This window comes from Lissotriton vulgaris, chromosome 3_1 (genome assembly GCF_964263255.1).
Source record: "Lissotriton vulgaris chromosome 3_1, aLisVul1.2, whole genome shotgun sequence".
NCBI lineage: Eukaryota > Metazoa > Chordata > Amphibia > Caudata > Salamandridae > Lissotriton > Lissotriton vulgaris.
In genome coordinates this window covers 1,933,966,024-1,933,979,859 of record NC_141689.1, presented here as the reverse complement: position 1 = coordinate 1,933,979,859, position 13,836 = coordinate 1,933,966,024, and the positions used below count along the sequence as shown (strand labels likewise).

The following is a 13,836-nucleotide window of genomic DNA, read 5'->3' as shown; positions in this document are numbered from 1 at the left end:
TCATTAATATACAGGAGAAGATGAAAGACCAAGTCCCTAGAAATGTTGCTCAAGGGAGCAAAAAGGTTGCTAAGCAGATATCATTGCATGCACCACCTTCACCTGTAAGTTCCTCAGTGTGTACCCATGACCTTCATCTTTAGGCAGGGTTATGTTATGTATCTGTCAATACGCTGTCCGTCTAAGTTAATATACACAAGATAGTCCTTTGAAAAGGATGCACTCAGATCATTAATGTTCAGTTATTTAGGGGAGCACAGCATTCAACATTTCAATATTTTTACGTCTTCATTCTGTTTTATGGACTATTCAACGTTTTCTTGCACATTACCTCTAAAATGATCCTCTGTTAGTTTTAATGAGGAGATCGCCTCTAGAGCAGGCTTTATATCAATTTCACTAGGTTTGAATTGTTGCGCAGCGACAGAAGTAGAGGACACATGGAGCAGCTCAATCTTGGTATTCATCCTAAAGAAAAAAAGAAAAAAAATGCATATTAATGATACAATACAATCTCAATGCTTATATACAAGAAATATACTCTAAGTAGAATTGTTTCATAGCACACAAAAAATGTTCAGTAGGACTAGAATGGCTGAGGAATCAATCTGCGTAAAAGAACACACATTGGGATTAAATATTCTTTTTAGAATGTCATACTGTTTACCCATTCTGGGGCATTATGGAGGCAACCGTCTTTGCACCACTTAGCTCAGATGAGGACTATCTTGGGGTGGTATAATGAAACATACCACATTGGCCAGAGCTCTGCATATATTTTCAATTTGCTTGGCTGCTAAAGTTTAGATCATGGCTTTTCCGTATGATTACGGGCTAAACCACTCCAAAAAATGTAAATGGAGTGGAAACAACTGTGCCTCAAAATATTACAACTAATAACATCCTGGTTCAATTTTAAGTGTAACGCCTTGTGTAGCACTAAAGCAGACAGCTCTCATTATGCTGCACATAACTACGAATGCTGAAAAATAGAGATTTAGGCAATACCTGAGCATACTCACTCATAATGGGCAAGAATTACTATTTGGAAATGAAACACAATCCACTTCTTGGGCTCTGTCCTAAGACTTTGGAACTGGACCTAAAAAAACATGGATATTGCGAAAAACATGCCAAATGCATTTGTCATTTACAAGATCACATGCCCTTGTAAGCTGATGTACTTAGGAATGGACCTGCAGGAAGGTAAAGATTTGCACTTAAGAACATGGGTATGTTGCAAAAGAAAACCAACAGAGGCGGCCAATCACTATATCACAACAGACCATACAATTGATGACTTGAAATGGGCAGTGACAAAGTTCGATAACATCACAAGGAATCCAGATTAAATATTGTTGGAAAGAGCAACATTGGATCTATTGACTACGTACACATACAGAAGGTATGAACAATGATATCCCGTGGATTTCCTTGAATACATACGGGAGGTGACCTGACATATGTTCTACCTCCTTTGGGGGTGACTACCCTTATCCTCACACAAGGTACCAAAGTACTTGCTCATGGCGAAGTTCAATACAGGAAGTACTTCTAACTTTTGAAAAATAAGTTCACAGAGTACAACTCCAAAGCAAGTAGCAGTATGTCAAAAACTACCTTCCTGGAGAGTTGGATTACTAAGTTCTGTATCTGTAACTGTGTGAGATACGTTCTACACAGCAGGGTTAAAGTTTGTTAATTTTTTTAATTCTTGCTCTATGAATTTCAACACAAGAGTGCCAGCTTTAAGGGGGACCCATGCCTGGGCTAAATTTAAAAATAATTCCAAATGGGGCACAACTCTTCTGCACCCTGCTGTCGCACTGCGAGTAAGGAAATCTTTCCTTCATACTGTTTTACATCCAACGATTCATCATTTTCATCTCTTTGACAATGTTTGTCCAAAATCTTTAATTATATTTCTGCTTTAGTATTACACCACTGCGGAGACAGCATGTTTGTACTATGAATTTTTTATTCAACATTTTCAAGTGTCTGACGTTGCCAATCTAGGCTTTTACGAAGAAATGTGAAGTCAAACATGTTCTCAAAAGTGATCTTTAGACGTAAGCGTGTCCCAATGCATTTCAAATCGTTTAGATTCTTCGTCAGGAGTTAACTACAAATAAAGAAATGAGGAAACAATTCAGCTAGCTATTCAATCATAATTTCAGTGCGGAAAAACAAAAAGCTAATTTCTCTAATTCAAACCACACCCAAACCCAGCAACAAAACGGTCGATGTTTACCCAAAAACAAAAGGAACCTCCCGGAGTAACAACAAACATTTCTGTGACAAGCGAGTGAAATGAAGCATGTTGCCAAACGTGGCGCAGCTAAGTTAATTGGGAGAGAAGGGTCGATCGTAGTTTTTAGGATACTGTTTTAATGTAAGAGAATCGTGACACTAGACTGGTTAATATAATTTGGGATGTATATTTCGAAAGTTAGGGTGGATATTAATAAACCAGGAGGTTCGAGTCTCCTGAGGCGGAAAGCCGGGAGAAGCTTTTTAAAACTGTGACTACTGTGATTTTAATTCTTACCTGCTGCTACTTGTACTTTGCACATAGAGGGCTCCGTGTAGCGGATCTATCGCTCACGTGACCCCCTCCTACCGGCTGGCCACGCCCACCTTCAGGCCACGCCCCCTTCCCGCCCTTCTTATGCGCCAGCTCACGAGCGCTCATTTGGTTCGAGTCTCCTGAGGCGGAAAGCCGGGAGAAGCTTTTTAAAACTGTGACTATTGTGATTTTAATTCTTACCTGCTTCTACTTGTACTTTGCACATAGAGGGCTCCGTGTAGCGGATCTATCGCTCACGTGACCCCCTCCTACCGGCTGGCCACGCCCACCTTCAGGCCACGCCCCCTTCCCGCCCTTCTTAAGCGCCAGCTCACGAGCGCTCATTTGGTTCGAGTCTCCTGAGGCGGAAAGCCGGGAGAAGCTTTTTAAAACTGTGACTATTGTGATTTTAATTCTTACCTGCTGCTACTTGTACTTTGCACATAGAGGGCTCCGTGTAGCGGATCTATTGCTCACGTGACCCCCTCCTACCGGCTGGCCACGCCCACCTTCAGGCCACGCCCCCTTCCCACCCTTCTTAAGCGCCAGCTCACGAGCGCTCATTTGGTTCGAGTCTCCTGAGGCGGAAAGCCGGGAGAAGCTTTTTAAAACTGTGACTATTGTGATTTTAATTCTTACCTGCTGCTACTTGTACTTTGCACATAGAGGGCTCCGTGTAGCGGATCTATCGCTCACGTGACCCCCTCCTACCGGCTGGCCACGCCCACCTTCAGGCCACGCCCCCTTCCCGCCCTTCTTAAGCGCCAGCTCACGAGCGCTCATTTGGTTCGAGTCTCCTGAGGCGGAAAGCCGGGAGAAGCTTTTTAAAACTGTGACTATTGTGATTTTAATTCTTACCTGCTGCTACTTGTACTTTGCACATAGAGGGCTCCGTGTAGCGGATCTATCGCTCACGTGACCCCCTCCTACCGGCTGGCCACGCCCACCTTCAGGCCACGCCCCCTTCCCGCCTTTGAGGCCACCTACATCAATGTGCAACTTCAGAACGCGCAGCGGACAAGCGCAGCGGGAGCGCCGTTTGCGCGCCGAAGGCGCGCCTAAGGCAAGCCCGTCTGCGCCCGTCCGCGGCCGGACGGGGCTAGGGGCACGACTCCATGCCAAAATTATGTCATATTCTTCCAAGGAACTTATCGCCCTCCAAGGCCATTGGCCACTTCCGGATCCCGTCCGCAGACTCGTCTCCTCATTAGGCCTTGCTCCTTCTTCCCCTACAACACCTCACCCCCCGCTGCGTGCTCCCCCGTCACCCTGTCCCCCCCTCTCGACCCCCACCCCATCACTCCGGCATTGTCTGTTTTCCTACTCAACACCAGGTCAGCGGTCAAGCACCACCATGAGCTGTTTGTCCTACTCGACTCAGAGAAACCTGACCTACTGCTCCTGACTGAGACCTGGTATTGTGATTCCTCCCTCCCTGTTCTCTTGGCTACCCTACCCCCCTCCTACGTGGCCCTACGTGCCGACCGTCCGGCAGGCAGGGCTGGCGGTGGGGTCGCCTTAATCGCTCGGTCGGAATTGAACTTTCAATCACTTCCCTTTCCCCCCCATCCCCCCTGCTGACTTCCTGGTAGTCCGTTCTCTTTCATCTTCCCCCCCATCACTTGCCTCTTAATGTACCGCCCTCCCCAGCCCTCGTCTTCATTCCTACCGGCATTTCAAGACTTGCTGGTCAACTTGGTGGTCAACTACGCCTCGGTCTTGGTGCTAGGGGACTTCAATTACTGGCCCTCAGACCCACATGAGTGCTCAGCCTCAAAAGAATTCACAGAATCCCTTTCGTCCTTCAACTTTGTGCCGCATATAACTGTCCCCACTCACTCTCACGGGCACATACTTGACCAGGTTTGGTCCCTCAACCTCCCAGTGGCTTCGGCGGCTGTTTCTCCGTGCCCATGGTCCGACCATGCCCTCATCTCCTTCTCCATTCTCCGTAACCCGCTATCCAAAACTCCGCACGCCAAAAACACCTGGGCGCGGAATTGGAACAGACTGGATTTTCCCTCCTTGACCTCCCTGCTTCGCAACTCCACTCCCACCTTTCTGGCTTATCATCTGCCTCTCAAGCTAAGGCCATTAACACCTGGCTGGCTGGAGGCTGCGACTCTGTGGCTCCCCTACGTCGCATTTCCATCCGTCGACTTAAGGACTCCAACAGATGGTTTAACGACCACCTAAAAGATCTTAAACTGAGCGCCCGACGGGCAGAGAGGCAATGGAGGAAAAATTACAGTCCCTTATCAAAAACCCACTTTCTGACATCACTGGCCAAATACAAAACAGCAATTCTCGCTGCAAAAACCACCTACTTCTCAACAAAAATAACGTCTGCTGATAATAAACCCAGGGAAATCTTTGGCATAGTGAATGACCTGGCATTCTCAGACCGAACCTCGCCCCAAATCCCTCCCTCCCAGCTTCTCTGTGACCAACTCAACACTTATGTCTTGGATAAAATTGCAACCATCAAGACCAACATTCCACCACCCTCGTCTGCTTTTGTCGATCCCTCCCCCCCCACCGTTCAAAGTCTTCTCACCTCCATTCCCCCCCTCACTCAGGAATCTTTTCTCGAGATACTCCCCAAAGTGAATTCGGGGTCTCCGGCGGACGTCTGCCCGGCACGAATCCTGCAGCAAATTTACTCCGGCTGCCCTGAACCCCCCATCGCCTTCCTCAATAGCTCCCTGGCACAGGGTGTAGTGACCCCTGCGCTAAAGGCAGCCACCATAGTGCCCATCTTGAAGAAACCTGGCGCGGACCCTTCCATCTGGGCCAAGTACCGCCCCATCTCCCTGCTGCTCTTTCTGGGCAAGGTGATGGAACGCCACGTCACCGCGGCACTCAGCGCCCATATTGAGGCGAATGGGGGGCTGGCATCCCGCCAGGCCGGTTTCCGTCCCAGGCATTCGACCGAATCGGTCGTGGTCTCAGTCTTAGACAACCTCAGAAAGGGTATGGATGATAACAAACACCAGGCACTGGTCCTCCTTGATCTATCCGCCGCCTTTGACACGGTGGACCATACCATCTTACTTACCCGTGTCAAGGCGGCCGGAATCGGGGGATCAGCTCTGGTTTGGCTCTCCTCCTTTCTGAGGGACCGCACCCAGGCGGTCCGGCTAGGCGACTTCACTACCACTCCTCTCCCTGTCACTTGTGGTGTTCCCCAGGGATCCTCTCTCTCTCCCTTACTTTTCAATCTCTATATCTTTCCTCTCATCTTCGCACTCCAGCAGCTGGAGGTCACAGTCTACAACTACGCGGATGACCTCCAGCTCATCTTTGATCTGTCCCCTTCTTCTCTCTCTATCTCTAACTTCCAGTCAACAATGACATTCATCAGGGACTGGATGAACCACAACCACCTTAAGCTGAACCCGGATAAAACCGAGCTGGTTCTCACTGGTGGTTCATCCAGCCCCTGGAACTCTCTCTTCTGGCCCCCCTCTCTTGGTCCCGCACCGTCCCCCTCATCCACCGTCAAAACACTGGGTGTCAAAATGAATAATCAGCTCACCCTCCATTCACAAATCAGCTCCGTGGTCTCCTCCTGTTTCCTCACTCTCCGAACTATCCGCTCTGTCTCCCGTTTTTTCTCCCCCCAGGCACTAAAGATTATCATGGCCGCCCTGGTGATATCGCGACTGGACTACGCTAACGCTCTCTATCATGGCATCCCAGCGTACAGCCTGCGTAGACTCCAGACTATTCAGAACCAGGCGGCCCGGCTGGTTTACGGCCTCCCACGCTATCACCACTCCACCCCCCTTCTCAGGGAGCTTCACTGGCTCCCCGTAAAAGAACGCTCCCTTTTTAAGACCATATTTACAACAAAAAAAAAAACGGTGTTGGATCTAGCCCTGATCTCTTGACTGGGTGAGAGCTTTCTGCTTAATTCAGAGACTCTGTCCCTCACCACCCCTTGTTGTAAATACCCTTTTTAAGACCGGCTGCATGGTCTTCCAGGCCCACCAGGGCACTGCCCCCGCCTTCATCTCTTCATTAATAAAACCTTATGTCCCCGCAAGAGAACTTCGGTCTTCCTCTAAGTCCCTTCTTCAGATCCCACGCTTCACACGCAAAAAGTGGGGTGGGTCCAACTTTTCCACCCTGGCTCCAACATTCTGGAACTCACTCCCTGACCATCTCCGTTCTGCTACCCAGTATCTCTCCTTTCGCAGAGACCTGAAAACTTTCCTCTTCAGCCAGGCCTTCCCCACTTACATTTTCCTGATCTTTCCCTCTGGTCTTTTCCCTCAGCTGCCGAACCCCCTAGCGCCAAGAAACCGCAAGGTGTATGCTGCGCTCTAGAAATGTTTTAAATTAGAAATTAGAAATTAGAAATTAGGAGGTTCATTTTGTTTTTGGGTAAACATTGACCGTTTTGTTGCTGAGTTTGGGTGTGGTTTGAATTAGGGAAATTAGCTTTTTGTTTTTCCGCACAGAAATTATGATTGACGATTCAACATTGTCAAAGAGATGAAAATGATGAATCGTTGGATGTAAAACAGTATGAAGGAAAGATTTCCTTACTCGCAGTGCGACAGCAGGGTGCAGAATAGTTTGCCCCATTTGGAATTATTTTCATATTGAGCTGTGAAGAGGCGCTCCACGGCTTTTGTTTCACATGCACGCAAACAAAGGAGTTGATGAACTAGAGTAATGAGTAAAGGGAAGGAGTGCAGCCGCTCAACTAAGACTTTTCTGCTGGGCTAAATTTGAGCCAGTGATTGCAGGTGGGGCCCACTGGTGCTCATTTTTAGGGATCAGTACTTCCTTCCTTCATCAGACTTTGACCCAGAGCAAGAGAAAAAAAAAAACAACAAGCATTTTCATAGCCAATAGGTCTCGCCTTTGGGAACTTATAAGGGTATAGTCAGAGATATTGACTTTACCTATGTCTTTAAGCTGTGCTGTACAGAAGTCTGCAGCCTGCTGAAAACTTATAATAAAGAAGTGTCAGAAGCATGTTTGTTACCTTGGATATGACCAAAAAAGCATTCTGTGCAACTGAACGACCATATTAAAAAACTATTAAAAATAATGTCTTGAGTTTTTTTTGTTCTTTCAATGCTGGCAACTTGTATCTGGGGGTCCCAAAGGTTGCTTGTTGTGCTTTTTCTATTTTATGGGGGGGGGGGGGGGCATAAATAACAGGAGGGTGAAGGTCAGTCAGTTAGTTAGTGAGAGTGCGTGAGAGAGTCAGTCAGTGAGAGAGAGTCAGTCAGTATGAGAGTGAGATAGTCAGTGAGAGATTGAGAGTCAGTCAGTGAGAGTGAGTCAGTCAGTGAAAGTGAGAATCAGGCTGTGATAGTGAATGAGAGTGAGTCAGTTAGTCAGTGAGTGAAAGAGAGTGAGTCAGTGAGATAGTCAGTCAGTGAGAGTGAGTCAGTCTTTTAGCGAGAGTGAGTCAGCCTTTTGGCGAGTCAGTCAGTGAGAGAGAGTCAATCAGTGAGAGTCAGTGAGAGAGAGTCAATCAATGAGAGTCAGTGAGAGAGAGTCAATTAGTGAGAGTGTCAATCAGTTAGTGAGAGTGAGTCAGTTATTCAGAGAGAGAGTCAGTGAGTGAGAGAGAGAGTCTGTCAGTGAGAGTGAGTCAGTCAGTCATTGAGAGTGAGTCGGTCAGTGAGAGAGAATGGGAGAGTCAGTCAGTGAGAGTGAGTGAGTCTGTCAGTCAGTGAGAGAGTTTGTAAGTGAGTCTGTCAGTGAGAGTGAGTCAGTGAGAGTGAGTTAATGAGAGTGAGTCAATGAGAGTGAGTCAATGAGAGTGAGTCAATGAGAGTGAGTCAATGAGAGTGAGTCAATGAGAGTGAGTCAGTCAGAGAGAGAGTCAGTAAGTGAGAGAGAGTCAGTCAGTGAGAGTGAGTGAGTCTGTCAGTCAGTGAGAGAGAGTTTGTCAGTGAGAGTGATTCAATGAGAGTGAGTCAATCCGTTAGTGAGAGTGGGAGAGTCTATCAGTGAGAGTATGTCAGTAAGAGTGAGTGAGTCAGTCAGTGAGAGAAAGTGGGAGAGTCAGTTAGTGGGAGAGTCTGTCAGTGAGAGTGTCAGTAAGAATGAGTGAGTCAGTCTGTCAGTGAGAGTCTGTCAGTGAGTCTTTGTGAGAGTGAGTGAATCAGTGGGAGAGAGTCAGTGAGAGTGAGCGAGTCAGTGACAGTGTGAGAGAGTGTGAGAGAGTGAGTGTCTGTGAGAGTGTCAGTGAGGGTGTGATAGTCAGTGAGAGTGAGTCAGCCATTAATGCAAGGCATTTGCAGTTAGGGTGAGTACTCTAAAGCTCAAACTTTCTTTGTGACAATGGTTCAAATATGAAACTCGTAAATGTATGCAGAGTTTAATGATTTGTGGCTATTCGTAATGCTCTGAGGATACTACATTATTATATGCAAATAAATACATGCAGAACAAATAAAATAAATAATTATAGTGAAGACTTGAATCCGCATGTTCTGAAAACCTGTAATTTCCCATCTTTCAAAAGAGCACAAACAGCAGCTGTTTTAAAGCACTCATGCTTGTGTTGGCATGTGTTTGCTGGCCCGGGAGTGGTGTGTGCGCGCGCGCGCAGTCTGCTCTTTTTTGAAGCACATACTCGTGCTTGTGGCGCATTCCTGCTCGCTCCTGCAAGGTGGATGCCGCTACAAGCACGAGTATGTGCTTTGAAAAAGAGCAGAACGATGGCTAAACGTCTCCTATGCAGTGAATGCGCACTGCATATGCGGGACCTAAAAATGGAGGCTGCCTGCATCCTCCTAGCTCCTTGTTCCTTGCACCCCAGCCATGTTCCACCAACTCCTTCCACATTTCTACATTTCAAACATGAACCCTTCTAAGCTCACAAGCTCATGAATAGCAAAGACACAACGATCTCCTTTTGGCAGAGACGGATTACAGGAAGCAGCTCTTTGGATTATTGTCCTCCCTGCACACGCTCTGCGGCATCTTCTTATGAGCTGTCCCACTCTGCGGTTTTTCATGACCTCTCCCATTCTTTTTTAAAGACACCCTCTTGCTCCCAGCTGTGCTAAAGAAAAATTGTTGCAGGACGTAACTAACTGACAGGAGATGTAGAGCTTATGGCTATGATGCCCCTAGCCTGCCTGCTAATCAGAGGAGCCAGAAAAGTGTGAATAAGAGCGAAGGGCTCACACCTTATGAGCTGCTTTATAATTGGCTTTTCACCACTGCAAAACACAATAATTTGATAGGAGTGCTGAAACCTTTCAACCACTCAGCTCCGGTCACTGATCTGTGTTTAATACATCATTGTTTTGCTCACTATGCTACCCCTGTTTGGACCCAGCCATAGGCAAATCAGTCTTGTCCCTGTTCCCCATGGGTGCAGTCCAGCATTGACTGGAAACGAGCATTTTGGACATTCTGCAGCAGACGTAGAAAGAGGAATATGCCTTGGGATTGTTTTCGTGCAAAAAGTTGACCCTTCCTGCCCAAAAAACAATTCTCCCTACAACGTAGGCAGCCCTGCGCATGTGCTAGCCAGCCAAAATGGCGCTAGCACAGAGACAAAGGAAGAACTGCACCATGTTCTCTTAACACCATCGATGCTAGTGTTATTTTCCTCCTGTGCTGACTTTGGATTATTTCCATTGTTCATGACGAGCTCAGCTCGTCATGAGTGTATGGAGGTGTACACCATGACGAGCTGAGCTCGTCATGAGCGTCGAAGGAGTTAAATATGGCACATTCCTGCCCTTTCCATGTCACACAGTGCAGCAGGTGGCTTGCTGCGCTGAACGACATTCTGATAATGTCCCAAGATTTCATCCTAGAGTAAATTTGAGTGATCGTATTCCAGATCAGGTGAGAATAACACGTTATGCCAACAGGAAGACTCGGAAATGTTAGCAGTAACCGCACTTACAATAGATACTTATGGCTACCTACATAGTTTATTAATCACCACTCTTGTGCAATTTAAGCTTAAACCGACGACAGGAAGACAGATGAGGAGGTAATGCAGCTGCCTGGCTCTTAACTGGCGTGAAGAAGTGGGACCACATCTTCCTTGTACTCAGGTCACTACATTGGTTCCCGATCATGAAGGGAGTAATTTTTAAAGTGCTGATCACGCCAAACACATTCATTTTAAAGCTCTGCTCATAGTCAATCACATTAATCATTCCAACCATCCCCCCACATTATGGCATCTAAATGTAGCTTTCATGCTGTGAAACGAGCTGTAGACTCCTGTGACAACTCTTCCTTGACACCACAGAGCCTAAACCGGTCTTGCTTGGTGACAGCCTGCTCTGTTGCTGCAACAAGGCAGTAGACCCCCCCTCCCATGGACACATGGTGACCTCCTTCCTTGCTTCATTTTCTCAGTAAATTGAAGATATGCTTGTTTAAATCTGCATTGTTTCCCTACTTACGTTGTGGTTTCTGTTTTCAGTTTGTACTTGCAGCTATTCTTTTAAGCGCACCTGTTGTGCTGCTTCATTAGTGCCAAGAAACATCTTTGTATATGTGCTGAGAAATAAAATGACGTTTGTCCGGATAGGTCTCCACCATGTGAATATAGATATGTATATCTTTATTTAGGGATAACTAAAGTAAACCTGGGTAGAAGTGACATACTGTAACTTTTCATGTTTCAAAATACTCAGTTTGGAACTACTAGTCTGTAAGGGAGAAACCCATGCTTAGCATTTTGCACAGTCGCGCCGGTAAAGAAATCCTGTAGAATTGCATGGTTTGTCTTCCTTTTATCATGTAATTTATTCCCAGGATTAGGGATCCTATGCATGTAGAGGTATTATACCTCATAAAAATACAACATCACATTCATATAATCAAACACTATGTTTGACTACAGAACTGCCTATCACCTGACAGGTCCCAGCTTCTGAATCTGGACGTTACTATGTGGAAACAAATTGGCAACATTTGTGAGGCACCAGTTTGCATTACATAATGAATTCAAATTGATGGAGCATCTGTGTGCCAGTGTATGTATTCCATAGCATCAACTATGACAAATGCCACATGTGCACAATCTAGGCAACAGTGGCATGCAGGACGTTGGGTGTGGGACAGAAGCTTGGCTTTGACAGTAACATAATGGGTCATGATTTATGGAACGTCCCCTGCTGTGGTGTGATGGCCGTGAGTGTTGCCATGAGGCAGGTTAGAATGCGGCTGATTCAATACCAGCTACTGCTGCACACATGCTCTTGAAGAAGTCAGAAAATAATAGATGCAGTACAACAAGTACTTTTGTCATGTGCTGGTATTGTATGTGACCTATCTGTTGTTGGCTGAAGGGAGGGTAATTTGTTTTCAAAGACGTCTGATTGCACTACTTGATTTACACCTTTGCTTTAGAATGTCCACGAATCAAAAAATGGTGTGCTCACTGTGCATATGTTTCTTTGAGCAGCCTTCTCCTTGGTGAGACCTGCAGCAATATGTGTCCGTTTTGCCTATTTACCACCAGCTCTGTAACTCACCTTGATGTGGAGGCAAGGGGTAGTTTCCCTGTAGTTGCCGGAAGGGTCGTGTTTTTGTCCATTGCTTGCACTTGTTTTAGTTGGAAAATAGATTTGGCGCTATATAAACATGTGCTATGTCATTCTATAAAGCAAGGCATTAGTAAATTTCCATGGGCACTAACGGCGATGACACTTGAATAGTTTCCTCTTAGTTATGCCCAGTTCTCAAGAATGATATATATTTTGCCACAGAGCAACACAGTGTAATTTTACACTGAGCAAAATGGCTTTCTCACCACTGTTGTTTTATACGCTCTAGGGTTGGTTCATGCTAATGTGGCACTAATCATTAGTAGAACTTGAATTAGTGCATATGTAAGGGGACATCTCATGACCTCAATAATTAGTCCGAATTATATAACTGTAGTGTAATAAATACAAATGAATAAAAATGAAACATGCACTGCATATTGTTCCTAGGTTGATATTTCCAAATTATTGGTGTCAAGTGTTAATTATATTTTGTGTATAATAGCCCATTGTATAATACACTCTTTAACTATCAAAAGCGAGCCCTGATTGATTTTAAATTACTACCAAGGTGGCTGCTATAAATCTTTGTGAATTAAAGTGAAGCATAGGCAGCTAATGAGTTATCCACATGATTAAGCTTCCAAGGACTTTTAATTTCAAATTGCCAGGATTTTCTATCGGCATTCTCGCAATTAAAATAGGAGAAACAATTAATTTCTTCTGTACTTCGTGCATCTTGTTGAAACTGATGTTTCGTCCTATACTAGCTTTCTGTTTGTTACCATGGTAAAAGTCGCCATTGCAACAGTAACTACGCTCCACGAGCGCGAGCGCCTCGGGCGCCAGCAGGGGGAGGGGAGAGAGAGGAGGGGGCCTGCACGATTCTCTTGCGGGAGCGAGCAGCAAGGCGCGATGATTGCTACCATATGGCGCCAGCTGGTCGCTCCTGCAAGGGAAACGCCAAATGTGCATGCGTTGCCATTGAAGGCAATGAAACGCGTGCACATTTTTGGCTGAAAAGCCGAAGCGACTGCTAAAGGTCTTTAGCCTGAGCAGCGCATGCACGCTGCGTAGGTGAGACCTAAAAACGGAGGAGGAAGAGAAAGATGGAAACATAGCGTCAAAGAAGAAACCAAATATGAAAAAGATCCTGAATTACTGGAATAAAGAGTTAGCGAATGTACGGTGGTAAAAGAAAGAGTCATGTGGAATCACGGCTATCTAGCCTTAAGTTTCTGCAATTCAGTCATTAGTCAGCGCCGGCTGAGGGCTTCCGAGAAAAACTTTAGGCACCAGCTGTAATTTTACAAATTGATAATCGAGCCAAATCCTGCCCTCCCTCAAGCTACCTTCTTTTTTCAGATGACAATGGACAGACAAATGATATGCAGCTCAGAATAAAACAGCCTTTCAAATGCCCTCTCTGCATTACGGACTTCTACCTAAAATATCAGAAAATGGAGCTCCATAAGCAAGAAGTTTCAAAATATGTACAGCGTATAGACGCTCCTCTGCTCGGGAGGGCTACCTTCCCCATGGCTGAACACACTCATCACCCATGCCTGACTGATTCCAAGTAGGATCGCCCCCTTAGGCACCGATTCATTTGCCTGCACTTCGGAACATCTATCTTTTAAAAAATAACAGCTGTGCAAAGTTTCCAACATTAAAATGTGCTTTAGAGAATCCAATTCATGAGTCCCCGCAGATCCGCAATAACTGGCAAACATACCTTCTGAGCAGCTGGATGGAATTTGCATTTAAAGCTGT

General features: G+C 45.9%; 1 protein-coding gene across 2 annotated transcripts in view; it reads right to left on the bottom strand.

The window, feature by feature from the left end:
- LOC147728638 (uncharacterized) overlaps positions 1 to 13,836 on the bottom strand; it is a 360,759-nt gene that overhangs the window by 171,077 nt on the left and 175,846 nt on the right. For both annotated transcript variants that reach the window (XM_086962403.1, XM_086962402.1), the window contains exon 5: positions 332 to 468. In XM_086962403.1, coding sequence (XP_086818529.1) covers positions 332 to 468 — 137 coding nt within the window. The remainder of the gene's footprint in view (positions 1 to 331; positions 469 to 13,836) is intronic.